This window comes from Pseudorasbora parva, chromosome 7 (assembly GCF_024679245.1).
Source record: "Pseudorasbora parva isolate DD20220531a chromosome 7, ASM2467924v1, whole genome shotgun sequence".
NCBI classification, from domain to species: Eukaryota; Metazoa; Chordata; class Actinopteri; order Cypriniformes; family Gobionidae; genus Pseudorasbora; species Pseudorasbora parva.
In genome coordinates this window covers 50,503,466-50,522,121 of record NC_090178.1, presented here as the reverse complement: position 1 = coordinate 50,522,121, position 18,656 = coordinate 50,503,466, and the positions used below count along the sequence as shown (strand labels likewise).

At 39.8% G+C, this 18,656-nt stretch overlaps 2 protein-coding genes across 2 annotated transcripts in view; both read right to left on the bottom strand.

Annotated features, from left to right (window-relative positions):
* LOC137083462 (myelin basic protein-like) overlaps window positions 1–12,793 on the bottom strand; it is a 38,861-nt gene extending 26,068 nt beyond the window's left edge. The window contains exon 1 of the mRNA XM_067449418.1: window positions 12,537–12,793. Coding sequence (XP_067305519.1) covers window positions 12,537–12,653 — 117 coding nt within the window. The 5' untranslated portion in view covers window positions 12,654–12,793. The remainder of the gene's footprint in view (window positions 1–12,536) is intronic.
* Window positions 12,689–18,656, bottom strand: part of LOC137083463 (myelin basic protein-like) — a 20,407-nt gene continuing 14,439 nt past the window's right edge. The window contains exon 4 of the mRNA XM_067449419.1: window positions 12,689–12,924. Within this exon, the coding sequence (XP_067305520.1) occupies window positions 12,689–12,924 (236 nt within the window). The remainder of the gene's footprint in view (window positions 12,925–18,656) is intronic.

Here is an 18,656-nt window from a genome sequence, read left to right as displayed (position 1 = left end):
ATGCCATCTGAGCACTGATATATGCCATCTGAGCACAGATATATGCCATCTGAGCACTGATATATGCCATCTGAGCACTGATATATGCCATCTGAGCACTGATATATGCCATCTGAGCACTGATATATGCCATCTGAGCACTGATATATGCCATCTGAGCACTGATATATGCCATCTGAGCACTGATATATGCCATCCGGGCACTGATATATGCCATCTGAGCACTGATATATGCCATCTGAGCACTGATATATGCCATCTGAGCACTGATATATGCCATCTGAGCACTGATATATGCCATCCAGGGCACTGATATATGCCATCTGAGCACAGATATATGCCATCCGGGCACTGATATGCACATTTAAGATATTAAAACACATTGTTAGGGGTAAATAAGGTACAGCTTTTGACTACATAATTTCATTATTACGCTTCCTCTGAAGAAACCATCACTTCTGATCAAACACACTGTAAATGTTGATTTAAAGATAGAATGACATCAAAAGGCTGAAATGAATGGACACTTAAGATATTGCAGTGGTCAACTCAAAAGTGATGTCTAGCCTGAGAAAATTATCATCACCTTTTATACAAGTATTATTGTAAAGGTGTTAAAGGTTTTGTAGTCATATTGTGCAGTTGTGCTAGGAGTCGATATATGTGTTTGTGAACGCAAAGAAACATGACAAATAATTTAAATGATGAACACATGCAAAAAGACAGAAGCAACCAGATATTAGTAATGGATTGTGTTGTAGTCAATGCTTGCTTTTTCCTCTCAGCGTTTTGTTTTTATGTGCATTTCAGTTGCATATTAAAATCAAACCTGTAGCTGTAGTTTGACTTTATTGGCAAATCCTTTGTCAGATAAATATCTACACCACGTGTAGTGTTTCGTTCTTCCCTCATATTTAAAATATTTCTGTCCTTTTCTGATAGTTTAATGGAGCTTGTAGGGTCATTGAGAATAAACATCTCTCCAGACGTCACATTTAAACTCAAGTGCAGAGAAGGAAACTTACCTTGTGTGTGTGTGTGTGTGTGTGTGTGTGTGTGTGTGTGTGTGTGTGTGTGTTGCAATAGATTGTCAATGATTCAATTAGTTTTAGACCTTGTAATGTCTTCCAGAAGAGGCGGATCCTTCAACGTGGACGGATCATTTACACCAAGGTTGGCGAAATACATAAAACTCCATATCTTTCCAAATTCTGACAATAAGCGATTTACACCTCAATATTTTTGCATTTGCTCTAGTCTAGAATAATTAAGAGCTGATTTTCTTTGGCCCCAAAGCGCATTCAAATTGTCCAGTGCAAAAACAGTTAAAGCTCCCCTGTGTGATATTTTCCCCCATCTAGCGGTGTAAAGGTTTATGATCATCCAGTGAATATTAGTTTCTGCTCCTCTCTATTCTGATTTCGTTTTAACTCCTACGGTGGCTGATTTAGTCCAAGATTAACACGGCAATCCCCCTCTTCACATTCGACACGGTGCCATCGAGTGTTAAAACGCAAAAGGCGAAGCTTGAGTTTGCGGGTATGTCCCTCTTTGGCTACTGTACTTTCAAGATGGAGGAGCAACATGGCGGCCGGCTCTCGAACCCCTCACCCGTATGTGTTTCCAACGGCATATTATAAACTCACGAGAATACTTTATTACTCGAAAGAAGTAAATATACATTAATGAGCACATACATTTTTGAAAGAACTAAGTGTTTTTAGCTAAGAATAAACTTAAGTTACACAGTGCAGCTTTAAATAAAAAATGCCTTTTCTTTAGTAATCTTAATTTTCAACAATATTCAATATAAATTATATTTTGCCGTTTTTATATTGATTATATTCTAATATTCTATTTACACACACAGAACAGGCCAAAGGTGTGGACACATTACTATTTGTAATGTTTTTGAATGAAGTTTCTTCTGCTCATCAAGCCTGCATTTATTTGATCAAAAATACAGAAAAAATTTGATATTGTGATATATTATTACAATTTAAAATATTTGGTTTTCAAATAATTATGCACTGTAAAAAAATATTTAGAAAAAAAGTTCCCTGGTTGCCTTAAAATTGTGAGTTTATTGAAATTAAAATTGAGTTAATACAATTTTTTTTTTTTTAGATTTGACAACCTTTATTAAAAATATGATTCAAATATTGTGTAAGCATATTGGGTAATTGTGTGTTTTATTTGTGATGACGCAGCCAAATTGTGCTATTTATGATTTATCACATTGTTTATGTGGTTCAGATACAATAATATTCTGAGTTTCTATTTATTAAACAAATTTCCTTCATTGTATCAACTCAAATTTTTAATTCCAATAAATTCACAATTTTAAGGCAACCAGGCTACTTACTTTTATAAGTTAAACCAACGATTTTTTTTTATTTATTGACTGATTTATTTGTGTGATCAGAGCTGAATGTTCAGGATGGTTCCTCCAGTCTTCAGTGATCATGATCCTTCAGAAATCATTCTCAGATGAGGATTCATTAGGAGCGTTAGGGACAGTTCTGATCACTAATATATGCTCATAACCTGTGATACCAATATACAACAATATTGTCACAATTCACCAGTGTGAGTGCCCGTGATCACCACCAGAGGGCACTCCACCCCGGACTGTCACCATCACAGACTACATTACCCATAATCCTTGGCCTAGGACTCATTAGCACTCACTGTTTACACCTGTGCCTCATCTCCTCTGCCTATATAAGTCTGGTTATCTCTGTCATTCATGGGGAAGTCTTGTTTAGTGTCTGCATTTCTGAGCGTTTCCCTGGTTTCATGTATCTTGGTCTTTGATTTCTTGCCTTCTCCGTGGATTACCCTTTTGCCTGTTCCTTCTGTTGTGTTTGCCTTTTCGGACTGCCTACCTGTGTATGACCTTTTGCGTGTTTTATGGACTACGACTTTGGATTACCCTTCAATAAATGCTGTGTTTGGATCTCCAACCTTTCTGTCTCAGAGCGGTTCGTTACAAATATACACTACTGGTCAGTCATCTGGGGTCAGGCATTTCTTTTCTTTCTTTTTTTGAAATAAATCAATAATTTTATTCAGCAAGGATGTGTTAAATTGATGAACTGATAGTAAAGGAGATTTATATTATTTGAAAGTATGTGTTTATTTTGAATAAATGCAGTTCTTTTGAGCCTTTTATTCCTCAGATATATTAGTGAGCAGAGCTGTGTCCAACACTCGTAATGAACCCTCATCTGAGAATGATTTCTGAAGGATCATGATCACTGAAGACTGGAGGAACCATCCTGAACATTCAGCTCTGATCACACAAATAAATCAGCATTTAAAGGAGAATACACTGAAAAACAATTCTTTTAAATTGTAGTAATATATCACAATATTGCTTTTTTCTGTATTTTTGATCAAATATATCTTGCATATAAAATATATATACATACGTACATACATATATATATTATAATAAGATGTTGTAAGCATATTGGGTAATTGTGTGTTTTATTTGTGATGACGCAGCCAAATTGTGCTATTTTCATGATTTATCACATTTTTTATGTGGTTCAGATACAATAATATTTTGAGTTTCTATTAATTAAACAAATTTCCTTCATTGTATTAACTCAAATGTTTTATTTCAATAAACTCTTTAAGGCAACCAGGTTACTTACTTTTAAGTTAAACCAACAATATTTTTATTTTTACAGTGAGCTAAACACAGAGACGCTCTTGACTGAACTTTAACCCGTTTAATCCCAAATTTTTTCCTGCAATGTGAGTACATGCAATTTACTCCTTAGACCTCCCTAACACACAAATGGTATGCCTTCTTTGATTTTATGTTGGTTAAGTTAGTGAAATATTAGGTTTTATACTCGGTCACAATAGTGACCGGTGGGAAACAGCATAGACAGAATTCATACAAATTCTTCTATTAGACCTATTTAAACGTTTGAAACTTAAAATAACAATAAAATATCCAACATATAAGAATGAGATATGATTAGAATTTACTTCAAAACAATTTCTATTGTTCATGATACACAATAAAAAAAAAATTGGGGGTATGAAAATTGCAACCCGTTGAAATAAATACAAAAATCTAGATAACACGTTCATCTTCACTGAATTAACGTGTCTGGTCAGAGAGAGGGGAAGAGGTGACCAACAAACCTTGAAAAGATCTACGCACTTACATGTAGTTATTACTCCTAAATATTAGGAAGAGCAACTTTAAACATTGAAGCACCAATTGGTGAAACCGAAATTTGGACATTTATAAGGTACATCTCATAGATATAGGTAGACAGACAAAACTATAGACTGATAGACAGATAGACAGAAGTATAGATAGATAGACAGACAGACAGACAGAAGTATATATAGACAGAAGTATAGATAGACAGATCGAGAGAAGTATAGACAGACAGAAGTTTAGATAGATAGATAGATAGATAGATAGATAGATAGATAGATAGATAGATAGATAGATAGATAGATAGATAGATAGATAGATAGATAGATAGATAGATAGATAGATAGATAGATAGATAGATAGATAGATAGATAGATAGATAGACAGACAGATGTTTAGATAGATAGATAGATAGACAGACAGATGTTTAGATAGATAGATAGATAGACAGACAGATGTTTAGATAGATAGATAGATAGATAGACAGACAGATGTTTAGATAGATAGATAGATAGACAGACAGATGTTTAGATAGATAGATAGATAGATAGACAGACAGACAGACAGACAGACAGAAGTATATATAGACAGAAGTATAGATAGACAGATAGAGAGAAGTTTAGATAGATAGATAGATAGATAGACAGACAGACAGACAGACAGACAGACAGACAGATGTTTGGATAGATAGACAGATGTATAGATAGACAGACAGAAGTATAGATAGATAGACAGACAGAAGTATAGATAGATAGACAGACAGAAGTATAGATAGATAGACAGACAGAAGTATAGATAGATAGACAGACAGAAGTATAGTTAGACAGACAGAAGTATAGATAGATAGACAGAAGTATAGATAGAAGTATAGATAGATAGACAGAAGTATAGATAGAAGTATAGATAGATAGACAGAAGTATAGATAGATAGACAGACAGACGTATAGATAGATAGACAGAAGTATAGATAGATAGACAGACAGACGTATAGATAGTTAGACAGACAGAAGTATAGATAGATAGACAGACAGAAGTATAGATAGATAGACAGACAGAAGTATAGATAGATAGACAGACAGAAGTATAGATAGATAGACAGACAGAAGTATAGATAGAAGTATAGATAGATAGACAGAAGTATAGATAGATAGACAGAAGTATAGATAGATAGACAGACAGACGTATAGATAGATAGACAGAAGTATAGATAGATAGACAGACAGACGTATAGATAGTTAGACAGACAGAAGTATAGATAGATAGACAGACAGAAGTATAGATAGATAGACAGACAGAAGTATAGATAGATAGACAGACAGAAGTATATATAGATAGACAGACAGAAGTATAGTTAGACAGACAGAAGTATAGATAGACAGACAGAAGTATAGATAGATAGACAGAAGTATAGATAGATAGACAGACGTATAGATAGTTAGACAGACAGAAGTATAGATAGATAGACAGACAGAAGTATAGATAGATAGACAGACAGAAGTATAGATAGATAGACAGACAGACGTATAGATAGATAGACAGACAGAAGTATAGATAGATAGACAGACAGAAGTATAGATAGATAGACAGACAGAAGTATAGATAGATAGACAGACAGACGTATAGATAGATAGACAGACAGAAGTATAGATAGATAGACAGACAGAAGTATAGATAGATAGACAGACAGAAGTATAGATAGATAGACAGACAGACGTATAGATAGATAGACAGACAGAAGTATAGATAGATAGACAGACAGAAGTATAGATAGATAGACAGACAGAAGTATAGATAGATAGACAGACAGAAGTATAGTTAGACAGACAGAAGTATAGATAGATAGACAGAAGTATAGATAGAAGTATAGATAGATAGACAGAAGTATAGATAGAAGTATAGATAGATAGACAGAAGTATAGATAGATAGACAGACAGACGTATAGATAGATAGACAGAAGTATAGATAGATAGACAGACAGACGTATAGATAGTTAGACAGACAGAAGTATAGATAGATAGACAGACAGAAGTATAGATAGATAGACAGACAGAAGTATAGATAGATAGACAGACAGAAGTATAGATAGATAGACAGACAGAAGTATAGATAGATAGACAGACAGAAGTATAGATAGAAGTATAGATAGATAGACAGAAGTATAGATAGATAGACAGAAGTATAGATAGATAGACAGACAGACGTATAGATAGATAGACAGAAGTATAGATAGATAGACAGACAGACGTATAGATAGTTAGACAGACAGAAGTATAGATAGATAGACAGACAGAAGTATAGATAGATAGACAGACAGAAGTATAGATAGATAGACAGACAGAAGTATAGATAGATAGACAGACAGAAGTATATATAGATAGACAGACAGAAGTATAGTTAGACAGACAGAAGTATAGATAGACAGACAGAAGTATAGATAGATAGACAGAAGTATAGATAGATAGACAGACGTATAGATAGTTAGACAGACAGAAGTATAGATAGATAGACAGACAGAAGTATAGATAGATAGACAGACAGACGTATAGATAGATAGACAGACAGAAGTATAGATAGATAGACAGACAGAAGTATAGATAGATAGACAGACAGAAGTATAGATAGATAGACAGACAGAAGTATAGATAGATAGACAGACAGACGTATAGATAGATAGACAGACAGAAGTATAGATAGATAGACAGACAGAAGTATAGATAGATAGACAGACAGAAGTATAGATAGATAGACAGACAGAAGTATAGATAGATAGACAGAAGTATAGATAGATAGACAGACAGACAGAAGTATAGATAGATAGACAGAAGTATAGATAGAAGTATAGATAGATAGACAGAAGTATAGATAGAAGTATAGATAGATAGACAGAAGTATAGATAGATAGACAGACAGACGTATAGATAGACAGACAGAAGTATAGATAGACAGACAGAAGTATAGATAGATAGACAGACAGAAGTATAGATAGATAGACAGACAGACGTATAGATAGTTAGACAGACAGAAGTATAGATAGATAGACAGAAGTATAGATAGATAGACAGACAGACGTATAGATAGTTAGACAGACAGAAGTATAGACAGACAGACAGACGTATAGATAGATAGACAGACAGAAGTATAGATAGAAGTATAGATAGATAGACAGACAGAAGTATAGATAGATAGACAGACAGAAGTATAGATAGATAGACAGACAGAAGTATAGATAGATAGACAGACAGAAGTATAGATAGATACAGACAGAAGTATAGATAGATAGATAGACAGACAGACGTATAGATAGATAGACAGACAGAAGTATAGATAGTTAGACAGACAGAAGTATAGATAGATAGACAGACAGAAGTATAGATAGATAGACAGACAGAAGTATAGATAGATAGACAGACAGAAGTATAGATAGTTAGACAGACAGAAGTATAGATAGATAGACAGAAGTATAGATAGATAGACAGACAGACGTATAGATAGTTAGACAGACAGAAGTATAGATAGATAGACAGACAGAAGTATAGATAGATAGACAGACAGAAGTATAGATAGATAGACAGACAGAAGTATAGATAGATAGACAGAAGTATAGATAGATAGACAGACAGAAGTATAGATAGATAGACAGACAGAAGTATAGATAGATAGACAGACAGAAGTATAGATAGATAGACAGACAGATGTATAGATAGATAGACAGACAGAAGTATAGATAGTTAGACAGACAGAAGTATAGATAGATAGACAGACAGAAGTATAGATAGATAGACAGACAGAAGTATAGATAGATAGACAGACAGAAGTATAGATAGTTAGACAGACAGAAGTATAGATAGATAGACAGAAGTATAGATAGATAGACAGACAGACGTATAGATAGTTAGACAGACAGAAGTATAGACAGACAGACAGACGTATAGATAGATAGACAGACAGAAGTATAGATAGAAGTATAGATAGATAGACAGACAGAAGTATAGATAGATAGACAGACAGAAGTATAGATAGATAGACAGACAGAAGTATAGATAGATAGACAGACAGAAGTATAGATAGATAGACAGACAGAAGTATAGATAGTTAGACAGACAGAAGTATAGATAGATAGACAGAAGTATAGATAGATAGACAGACAGACGTATAGATAGTTAGACAGACAGAAGTATAGACAGATAGACAGAAGTATAGATAGATAGACAGACAGAAGTATAGATAGATAGACAGAAGTATAGATAGATAGACAGACAGAAGTATAGATAGATAGACAGACAGAAGTATAGATAGATAGACAGACAGAAGTATAGACAGACAGACAGACGTATAGATAGATAGACAGACAGAAGTATAGATAGATAGACAGACAGAAGTATAGATAGATAGACAGACAGACGTATAGATAGTTAGACAGACAGAAGTATAGACAGATAGACAGAAGTATAGATAGATAGACAGACAGAAGTATAGATAGATAGACAGAAGTATAGATAGATAGACAGACAGAAGTATAGATAGATAGACAGACAGAAGTATAGATAGATAGACAGACAGAAGTATAGATAGATAGACAGACAGAAGTATAGACAGACAGACAGACGTATAGATAGATAGACAGACAGAAGTATAGATAGATAGACAGACAGAAGTATAGATAGATAGACAGACAGAAGTATAGATAGATAGACAGACAGAAGTATAGATAGATAGACAGACAGACAGAAAGAAGTATAGCTAGACAAAGGTATAGACAGACAGAAGTACAGACAGAAGTACGATGGATGGATGGATAGATAGACAGTTTTCAGTTAAATCATTGAGAGAGTTCATATGAATAACACAGAATGACAGAGGGGACATATTCTGTGTTATACTACCGGTCACAATTGTGACCGTCTTCATTTATCTGCATCCTGACAACAGAATAAACCATGTATTAATATAATTTCAATATGTATGTATAGATAACCCTTTCATAATGATGTGTGCAAAAAATTTAACGAGCTATTCAAAAATTTACTTTGATTAATTCATTACATTCTCCTGTCATTTCTGTGCTTTCACATTGTCATTGTGCTAAGATGGCAGTACCAAGAAATAAGTGTGTGTGGTCACACGACCAAACTACACAGCAAGGTTAAACCTGCCCAGAACTCATGTAGACATCTTAAATGTGTATTATAAATGAAAATTTGCTTCATAATAGAAGTTGCTTTTTAATACCACACTAAAATATGCAAGGAAAATTTCCTGTCACAATTGTGACCGGTGGGATTAAACGGCTGAGTTTCTGCTGTTAAATAAACCTAATGTAGGTCTGAAGCCCTAAAGCTGCGGATTTAGGCATGCGTTTACTACAGTAACACACTGCGGTTAGCTTTCACAGTTCTTCAGACAAAAACAATGGGGAACATGTGTGTTAAGTTTTTCACATACTTTGAGCATTTTTTTAAGCATGAGTTATCGTGCGGCCCAACACTGTAAAAAAATAAAAAATAAGTCCCCTGGTTGCCTTAATTTTGAGTTCATTGAAATTAAAAATTTGAGTTAATACAATGAACATTTATGAGAATCGACAACCTTTATTAAATATTATTAAAATATTTTGTAAGCATATTTCGGCGTTTTATTTATGAAGCCGCAGTGAAAATTGTGCTATTTTCATGATTTATCAAATGTTTTATGTGGTTCAGTTTCTATTTATTAAACTTAATTTCCTAATTTAATAAACTACATTTTCTTTATTTTCCTTCATTGTATTAACTCAAAGTTTTAATTTCATTAAACACAATTTTAAGGCGACCAGGTTACTTACTTTTTTAAGTTAAACCAACAATATTTTCCCAGTGTACTAGCCTTCATCTGAGCGTCAGCGCTTAAAGAACTCAACAGAAGCCAGTGTTCGTGTTAGATATGTTTTAATCAAGCAAATGTGAAAAGCTGAAGTCATGGTGAGGGTTATGGAGGTTACACAAGCTCTGTTACAGACGGTCAGTCTTTAGGGGTTAACACTCAGAGATATCACACACACACACACACACACACAGATGAGACGACTTCCCCTGAGGCGTTTGACAAACACACACACAACTATAACACATCTGGACTATCACACACACACACACGAGCTTGGATCGCACGTTACACACAGCACAGGTCGGTCCGGTACGCCTGCGGTTGGCACTTTAAACTAGAAACTTACAAATACATCATGGAGATCAAATATCTTTACATTTTACAAGATATAAATATTCACCTCCCTCTTTTTTTATCTCAAAAGTTAAGGCTCTAGAAATTGCATAATTACACACACACACACACACACACACACACTCACACACACACTCACACACACACACACAGGTTTGTTTTTGTGACATATGGGGACATTCCATAGGCGTAATGGTTTTTATACTGTACAAACTGTATTTTCTATCCCCTTACACTGCCCCTAAACCTACCCATCACACACACACACACACACACACACACACACACACACACACACACACACACACACACACTCACACTCACTCACAATCACTGCACCTAAACCTACCCATCACACACACACACACACACACACACACACACACACACACACACACACACACACACTCACTCACAATCACTGCACCTAAACCTACTCATCACACACACACACACACTGCCCCTAAACCTACCCATCTCACACACACACACACTCACACTCACTCACACTCACTCACAATCACTGCACCTAAACCTTCCCCTTCACACACACACACACACACACACACACACACTCACACTCACACTCACACTCACTCACAATCACTGCACCTAAACCTACTCATCACACACACACTGCCCCTAAACCTACCCATCTCACACACACACACACACACACACACACACACACTCACACTCACTGCACCTAAACCTACTCATCACACACACACACACACACACACACACACACACACACACACACACACACACACACACACACACACACACACACTCACTCACAATCACTGCACCTAAACCTACTCATCACAGACACACACACACTGCCCCTAAACCTACCCATCTCACACACACACACACACACACACACACACACACACACTCACTCACAATCACTGCACCTAAACCTACTCATCACAGACACACACACACTGCCCCTAAACCTACCCATCTCACACACACACACACACACACACACACACACACACACACACACACACACACACACACACACACTGCCCCTAAACCTACCCATCACACACACACACACACACACACACACACACACACACACACAGGAAACATTCTGCATTTTTACTTTCTCATAAAAACTCCTCCTGTGTGATTTATAAGCCTTTTGTAAAGTGGGGCCATGGGTAATGTCCTCATATTTCACCCTCTCCTGTAATACCTGTGTCATCCCCATGGCATTACACACATTTGTGTCCTCATATGTCACAAAAACATGCACACACACAGAAACACACACACAAACACACACACACACAAAAACTTTTAAGAATTTCAGAAACGATGCAAATAAATTTTTAGAAACCAAGCCTCCGTCCGTACCGTGAAAAACCCTGAGGCGTTCCTCCTTTACTCTACAGCGGATATAAAGCATCTGAGAAGAGGAGTGTGTGGAGACCCTCACCAAAGCACGTGTGCCGTCTGCCTCTCACTCAAAACACGCTCTTCTTATTTGGCATTTTGTCTTGTTTCCAGTCCAAATATCGAAATATTCTTAAATCAAGATGCATTTACTAGATCAGTAAAACCACATGAGATATCAAATATCTAAATGAAGTGAGTTTTTGCTTAAAACAGGCAAAATGATCTGCCAATGGGGTGAGAGGAATAATCTTATTTCTGATTGGGACGGAAACAAGAAACAAGATTTCAATCAGAAATAAGATTATTTTTCTCACCCCATTGGCAGATCATTTTGCCTGTTTTAAGCAAAAACTCACTTCATTTAGATATTTGATATCTCATGTGGTTTTACTGATCTAGTAAATCTTGATTTAAGAGTTGTAAGATATTTAGACTGGAAACAAGACAACATGACTGAGGAAGAAGAGCATGTTCTGCAGCATGAAGAGTTTTGTTCTAGGTGTTTCAAACATCTGAAAATCTTATAAAAGTCACACTCCCTGAATCACATCCCAAAACGACAGCGTTATTCAATACTGGAGTACAACAGCGCACAATAAACTTTAAAATAAAAGATAAAAGTCAATAAAAAGAGAGAAAAAAATCACACGTTTGCTGATGGCGATAATCAAAGCCAGCAGGGCAGTAGTAAAGACACGGAGACGCCTGCTCAGTCCTCACCTTTCCCTTCTTCTTCTTTTCCCCTCCGAAGAACTTCCCGATCTGATCCATGACAGTAGGGCTCTTTTTGGTGCGGCCCATCCTGAAGGTGGACTGGGAAGAGCTTGCGGATGCCATGCTGAGCGTCTGAGGAAAGAGAGGCGAAGAGAAGTCTACTCTTGGTCCGATCCACACTCCTGGATGGTCTGCAGCTCGTCCGACTCCGAAGGGCGTTCCTTGAAGGTGTTGTCCTCGCGGCCCGGAGCATCCCGGGAAAAGAGGCGGACCAAATGTGGGCGTGGCCCCTCCGGCTCGGCCGTGTGGTGAACCGCTGGGGCCATGGAGTCGGTCTCCGCCGCACTCTTGCTGGAGCAGCCATTGTTCTGGTTGAGGTCGGCCTCCCCCAGTCCTGCACAGAAAGATCATTGTCATCCCCGACACTGAACACGCCTCGCTTCTTAGTTAATACTTTACTGTACTGTACACTAAAAAAATGTAGTTTTGTCTTGTTTCCAGTCCAAATATCTCACAATTCTTTAATCAAGATGCATTTACTAGATCAGTAAAACCACATGAGATATTATTTCTTGTTTTTATGTGGGAAAAATATCAAAATTAGTTTTTGCTTAAAATAAGATAAATAATCTGCCAATGGGGTGAGAAAAATAATCTTAATTCAAACAGAAAACAAGATTATTTTTCTCACCCCATTGGCAGATTATTTATCTTATTTTAAGCAAAAACTCTCCTCATTTTGAGTTATTTTCCCCAAAACAAGACAATAAATTGTACTTGTCTAGTAAATGTTTGTTAATGTAAGAATTTTGAGACATTTGGACTAGAAACAAGACAAAAATACTGAGTAAGAAGAGCATGTTTTGCAGGTTTTTTTGCAGTGGTCAAAGGCAGAGAAAGAGCCAGAACTCGGTTTACACCGATCAACATTTCTAGCCACTTTAGGAGAATATTCAGGCTAAAGGAACTCATGTTAACATTGAAAAATCTCATAAATGAACATTTCATGCCATTGGACCTTTAAAGGGTTCGTTCGCCCCAAAGCTTCGAACCGTTATGATTCAGTGAATCGATTCATGATTCGGATCGCGTGTCAAACTGCTGAAATCACGTGACTCTGGCGATGGTTTTAAAATCGGCCATCACTATCTAAAGCCCCGTTTTCACCAAAATTACCCGGAACAATTTGTACCAGGAACTTTTCTCCCCCCCAGACCTGCAGCTGTCTGCGTTTCCACCGCGATCTAAAGTACCGTGAAGATTAGGCAGATTAGTCCGGTGATGTAGGACTGCGCGCGACTGCTCCTCAAGCCAGTGACGGACAGTAGGCTAATCATTTTTGCGCGACACTAGCCACGTTTAAAAGCACACTTTTTGTGTCATTCCGATTGAAAGATTTAGTGGTCTGTTTACATGAGCCGTTATCTAAACCAGGGGTTTTCAAACTTCACGATGCCAAGGACCCCCAAATATGATGCACCTTTATTGTATATAAATGTATATACTGGTAAGCAGCTTACGTACCACATTAAGAATTTTGCTCTACGAACCCAGCATGATAAAGGGGACTATAGTGAGAAAAATTCACTATCAAGATACAAAGCAAACACATACAATTTGTTTCAATCTTTCAATCGCAATCATTTTGTCATGCAGTTTGTCTGCCGCATCAAAAATGTCTCCGCTGTTTTCTCCAGCAGCTGGAATGTGTTAACTGCAGCCATAGCAACTCTTAGCGGCCACCAGGACTAATAATAATAATCATCTCAGAAAAAAAATCTTCTGTCAGTTTAAAGTAAAAACTGCCTGGGGCAATATACACTGTGTCATTACTCCAACATTATCGAACTTACGAAATAAAAAGTTTACCCCTCAGAAAAAAGAGCTTTCCTCTCTCGTCAACATGAGCGCGGCGCGCGCTGTCACGTCATGTAAGGACACACACTTATAGTAATCGGTCAGGTCGGTTACATGGTGAAAAAAAGACTGTAAAAAAATGAATAACGAGTATGGAAGAGATTCAAGCTGTGCTGCTTTTGCTGGTTATGTATCGGTTTACTAAAGAGGAAATTAACAACGACAGAAAAGAGCACTAATATGCAGATTCAGCAGCATGGAGCATATTCAGAAAGCTTGTAGAGCTAGATTTAAAATGACAATGTATATTATTATCAGCTATTACGGACATTGCACGTGAGATGGCTGAGACGAACGCGCGCCATCAGACAGAGAGCAAGACTGATATTTACTGAACGCAGAACGAACCTCGCAAAAGACTTTTAAAAATGCCTGTTGAACTAAAATGCTGCGTGAGCTCAACCAATCAGCATGTTCAGCGCCCAAGTCCCGCCCTCGAAAGTTCCTGAACTTTGAAAAAGTACTACCCCGCGAGCAGGGCCGTTTGGAGGGGGAAATATTTACCCGGATCTTCATTTAGACCCTGTGGTGGAAATGCGGCTTAAGTCGTTCTTTAGTGTTTTTGCGCACTAACTCTATTCTGGCCTCTTCATCAATGATTGTAGAGCCGCTGTAGTGAGATGGGCTTTGTAGCGACGTCTTTAGTGCCTTTATGGGTCTTGAGAGAGGAAATGACATTGGTGTCAATGAAGGCCTTTCTGAGCCATCGGATTTCAACACTAATATCTTCATCTGTGTGTGAAGATGAGCGGAGGTCTGACGGCTGGCCAACCACAGGAGGAATTAATCACACTATTCACATTTATGGCTGAACTAACGCTTTAATACGAGTAAAACGGAGGAGATTATATTTGGTCATTATCAAATGGACATACACTTCCTTTAAACTTAATTGAATCCTTATTGGTGCAATCTATATGCTGGTGTTGGAGATGTGCAGGTTTCGGAGCCCTCTCCCTCAGGAGGTCGTCAGGTTTGGACCCAGCGCAGCGAGACAAAGCCACAACTGTACCGCACAACACACGAGCATCTGAACTCCAGCAGCCTCACAGAGATGCTTTGTGCCTCCTCAGAGTTATTGTAGAAGCACAAAGCAGACAGTGTGCCTGGAATAACTTCCCCAGGCCGCATTCTGCACATTCTCTGCACGGTGAAACTCATCTCATTCCTCCAGTCCATCATGTACAGATGCACACTGCACACAGTGCTCTTCTTCCTCAGTCATGTTGTCTTGTTTCCAGTCCAAATATCTAACAATTCTTAAATCAAGATGCATTTACTAGATCAGTAAAACCACATGAGAGATTTGTTCTTGTTTTGTTGAAAATAAAATCTAAATCAAAGAGAGTTTTTGCTTAAAACAGGCAAAATGATCTGCCAATGGGGTGAGAAAAATAATCTTATTTCTGACTGAAATCTTGTTTCTTGTTTTAAAGGAGATGTTCTCAATATTTAGAAGTTTTTTGCACCCTCAGATTCCAGATAATATTCTCCTAACTATCCACACATCAATAGAGAGATTATTTACTCAGCTTTCAGATTATGCATAAATCTCAATTTCCCAAAATGGACCCTTATGACTGGTTTTGTGGTCCAGGGTCACGTTTAATGACTAGGAATGCAATCAATACAATGGTAATTTGTTTAAAAATGTAGTGTTTATATTGGCTTCCAACGATGTCCTGATTATTTGGCCATACAAGATGTAAATAACTCGCTTTCCGGAGCCGATGAGAAATTAGGATTTTAAAGGAAAACATTTCAGGATTTAATGAAAGTGAATGGAGCCCAACGTAGACCATTTTTATCGTTCTTAAATCATGTTTAGGCTGCGTCACTGTAAAAAATGCTTTTCTTAGGCCGGAGACACACGCAAGCGTAGCGTGTCGTTTCTGCTGCGTGTCGGCCAGGGGCGTCTGCCTGCCGTTTCTCTGTTTTTGCACACCTGAAGCGTGTCTGACGTGGCGCTGCTGATATTAATGTACAGGGAAGCCTATACTTCATGTTAAATATAAATATATTGCCTACTGATACAGCAAAGACAACGTCAGCAGTAGCCTATTGGCCACATATCTATGGTATTGACGGCAAAATAGGCTACAGAATATTTCGTTCTGTGTTGACAGGTTTAATATTTCAAAATCGATAATTATGTTGTTTTTTTATTATTACAATTAGGCCTATATCTGCATTTATGTTAACCTACAGACTTTCAAACATGAAAGTGTCATTTATTAATATGTATTTGTGTCAAAATGACATGTGTGTGTGTGTCAAAATACATGTCAAAATACATCTTTTCCTATTATATTTTGCCTGGAAACGCTTCCAACACACTCGCGTGTCGTGTGAAAAATAGGCGTCTCTTCTATTTCAAGCATGAGCCGCGTATGTCACGCAGGCAGTGTGCAAGCTCTAACCGGTTAACATGGGAGCCCATATAAAAACGGACACGCCACGCAGCCGAGATGCTCACGCCACGCAGCCGAGACGCTCACGCCACGCAGCCGAGACGCTCACGCCACGCAGCAGAGACGCTCACGCCACGCAGCCGAGACGCTCACGCCACGCAGCCGACACGCTCACGCCACGCAGCCGAGACGCTCACGCCACGCAGCAGAGACGCTCACGCCACGCAGCCGAGACGCTCACGCCACGCAGCCGAGACGCTGACGGCACGCAGCCGAGACGCTCACGCCACGCAGCCGAGACGCTCACGCCACGCAGCCGAGACGCTCACGCCACGCAGCCGACACGCAGCCGAGACGCTCACGACACGCAGCCGAGACGCTGACGGCACGCAGCCGAGACGCTGACGGCACGCAGCCGAGACGCTGACGGCACGCAGCCGAGACGCTGACGGCACGCAGCCGAGACGCTCACGGCACGCAGCCGAGACGCTGACGGCACGCAGGCGAGACGCTGACGGCACGCAGGCGAGACGCTGACGGCACGCAGGCGAGACGCTGACGGCACGCAGGCGAGACGCTGACGGCACGCAGGCGAGACGCTGACGGCACGCAGGCGAGACGCTGACGACACGCAGCCGAGACGCTGACGGCACGCTGCCGAGACGCTGACGGCACGCTGCCGAGACGCTGACGGCACGCTGCCGAGACGCTGACGGCACGCAGCCGAGACGCGGCACGCAGCCGAGACGCTGACGACACGCAGCCGAGACGCTGACGGCACGCAGGCGAGACGCTGACGGCACGCAGGCGAGACGCTGACGGCACGCAGGCGAGACGCTGACGGCACGCAGCCGAGACGCTGACGGCACGCAGCCGAGACGCGGCACGCAGCCGAGACGCGGCACGCAGCCGAGACGCTGACGGCACGCAGCCGAGACGCTGAAGGCACGCAGCCGAGACGCTCACGCCACGCAGCAGAGACGCAGCCGAGACGCTGACGGCACGCAGCCGAGACGCTGACGGCACGCAGGCGAGACGCTGACGGCACGCAGGCGAGACGCTGACGGCACGCAGGCGAGACGCTGACGACACGCAGCCGAGACGCTGACGGCACGCAGGCGAGACGCTGACGGCACGCAGCCGAGACGCGGCACGCAGCCGAGACGCTGACGACACGCAGCCGAGACGCTGACGGCACGCAGGCGAGACGCTGACGGCACGCAGGGCGAGACGCTGACGGCACGCAGGGCGAGACGCTGACGGCACGCAGGCGAGACGCTGACGACACGCAGCCGAGACGCTGACGGCACGCAGCCGAGACGCGGCACGCAGCCGAGACGCGGCACGCAGCCGAGACGCTGACGGCACGCAGCCGAGACGCTCACGCCACGCAGCAGAGACGCAGCCGAGACGCTGACGGCACGCAGCCGAGACGCTGACGGCACGCAGCCGAGACGCAGCCGAGACACTCACGTCACGCAGTGTGTCCCCGGCCTTACTCAGTATCTTTGTCTTGTTTCTAGTCAAAATATCAAACAGTTCTAACATTAAGAAACATTTACTGGACAAGTTTTGGGGGAAAAATAACTCAAAACAAGGAGAGTTTTTGCTTAAAATAAGATAAATAATCTGCCAATGGGGTGAGAAAAATAATCTTGTTTTCTGTTTGAATTAAGATTATTTTTCTCACCCCATTGGCAGATTATTTATCTTATTTTAATCAAAAACTCTCTTCATTTTGAGTTATTTTTTCCCCAAAACAAGACAATTACTTTTGCTTGTCTAGTAAATACTTCTT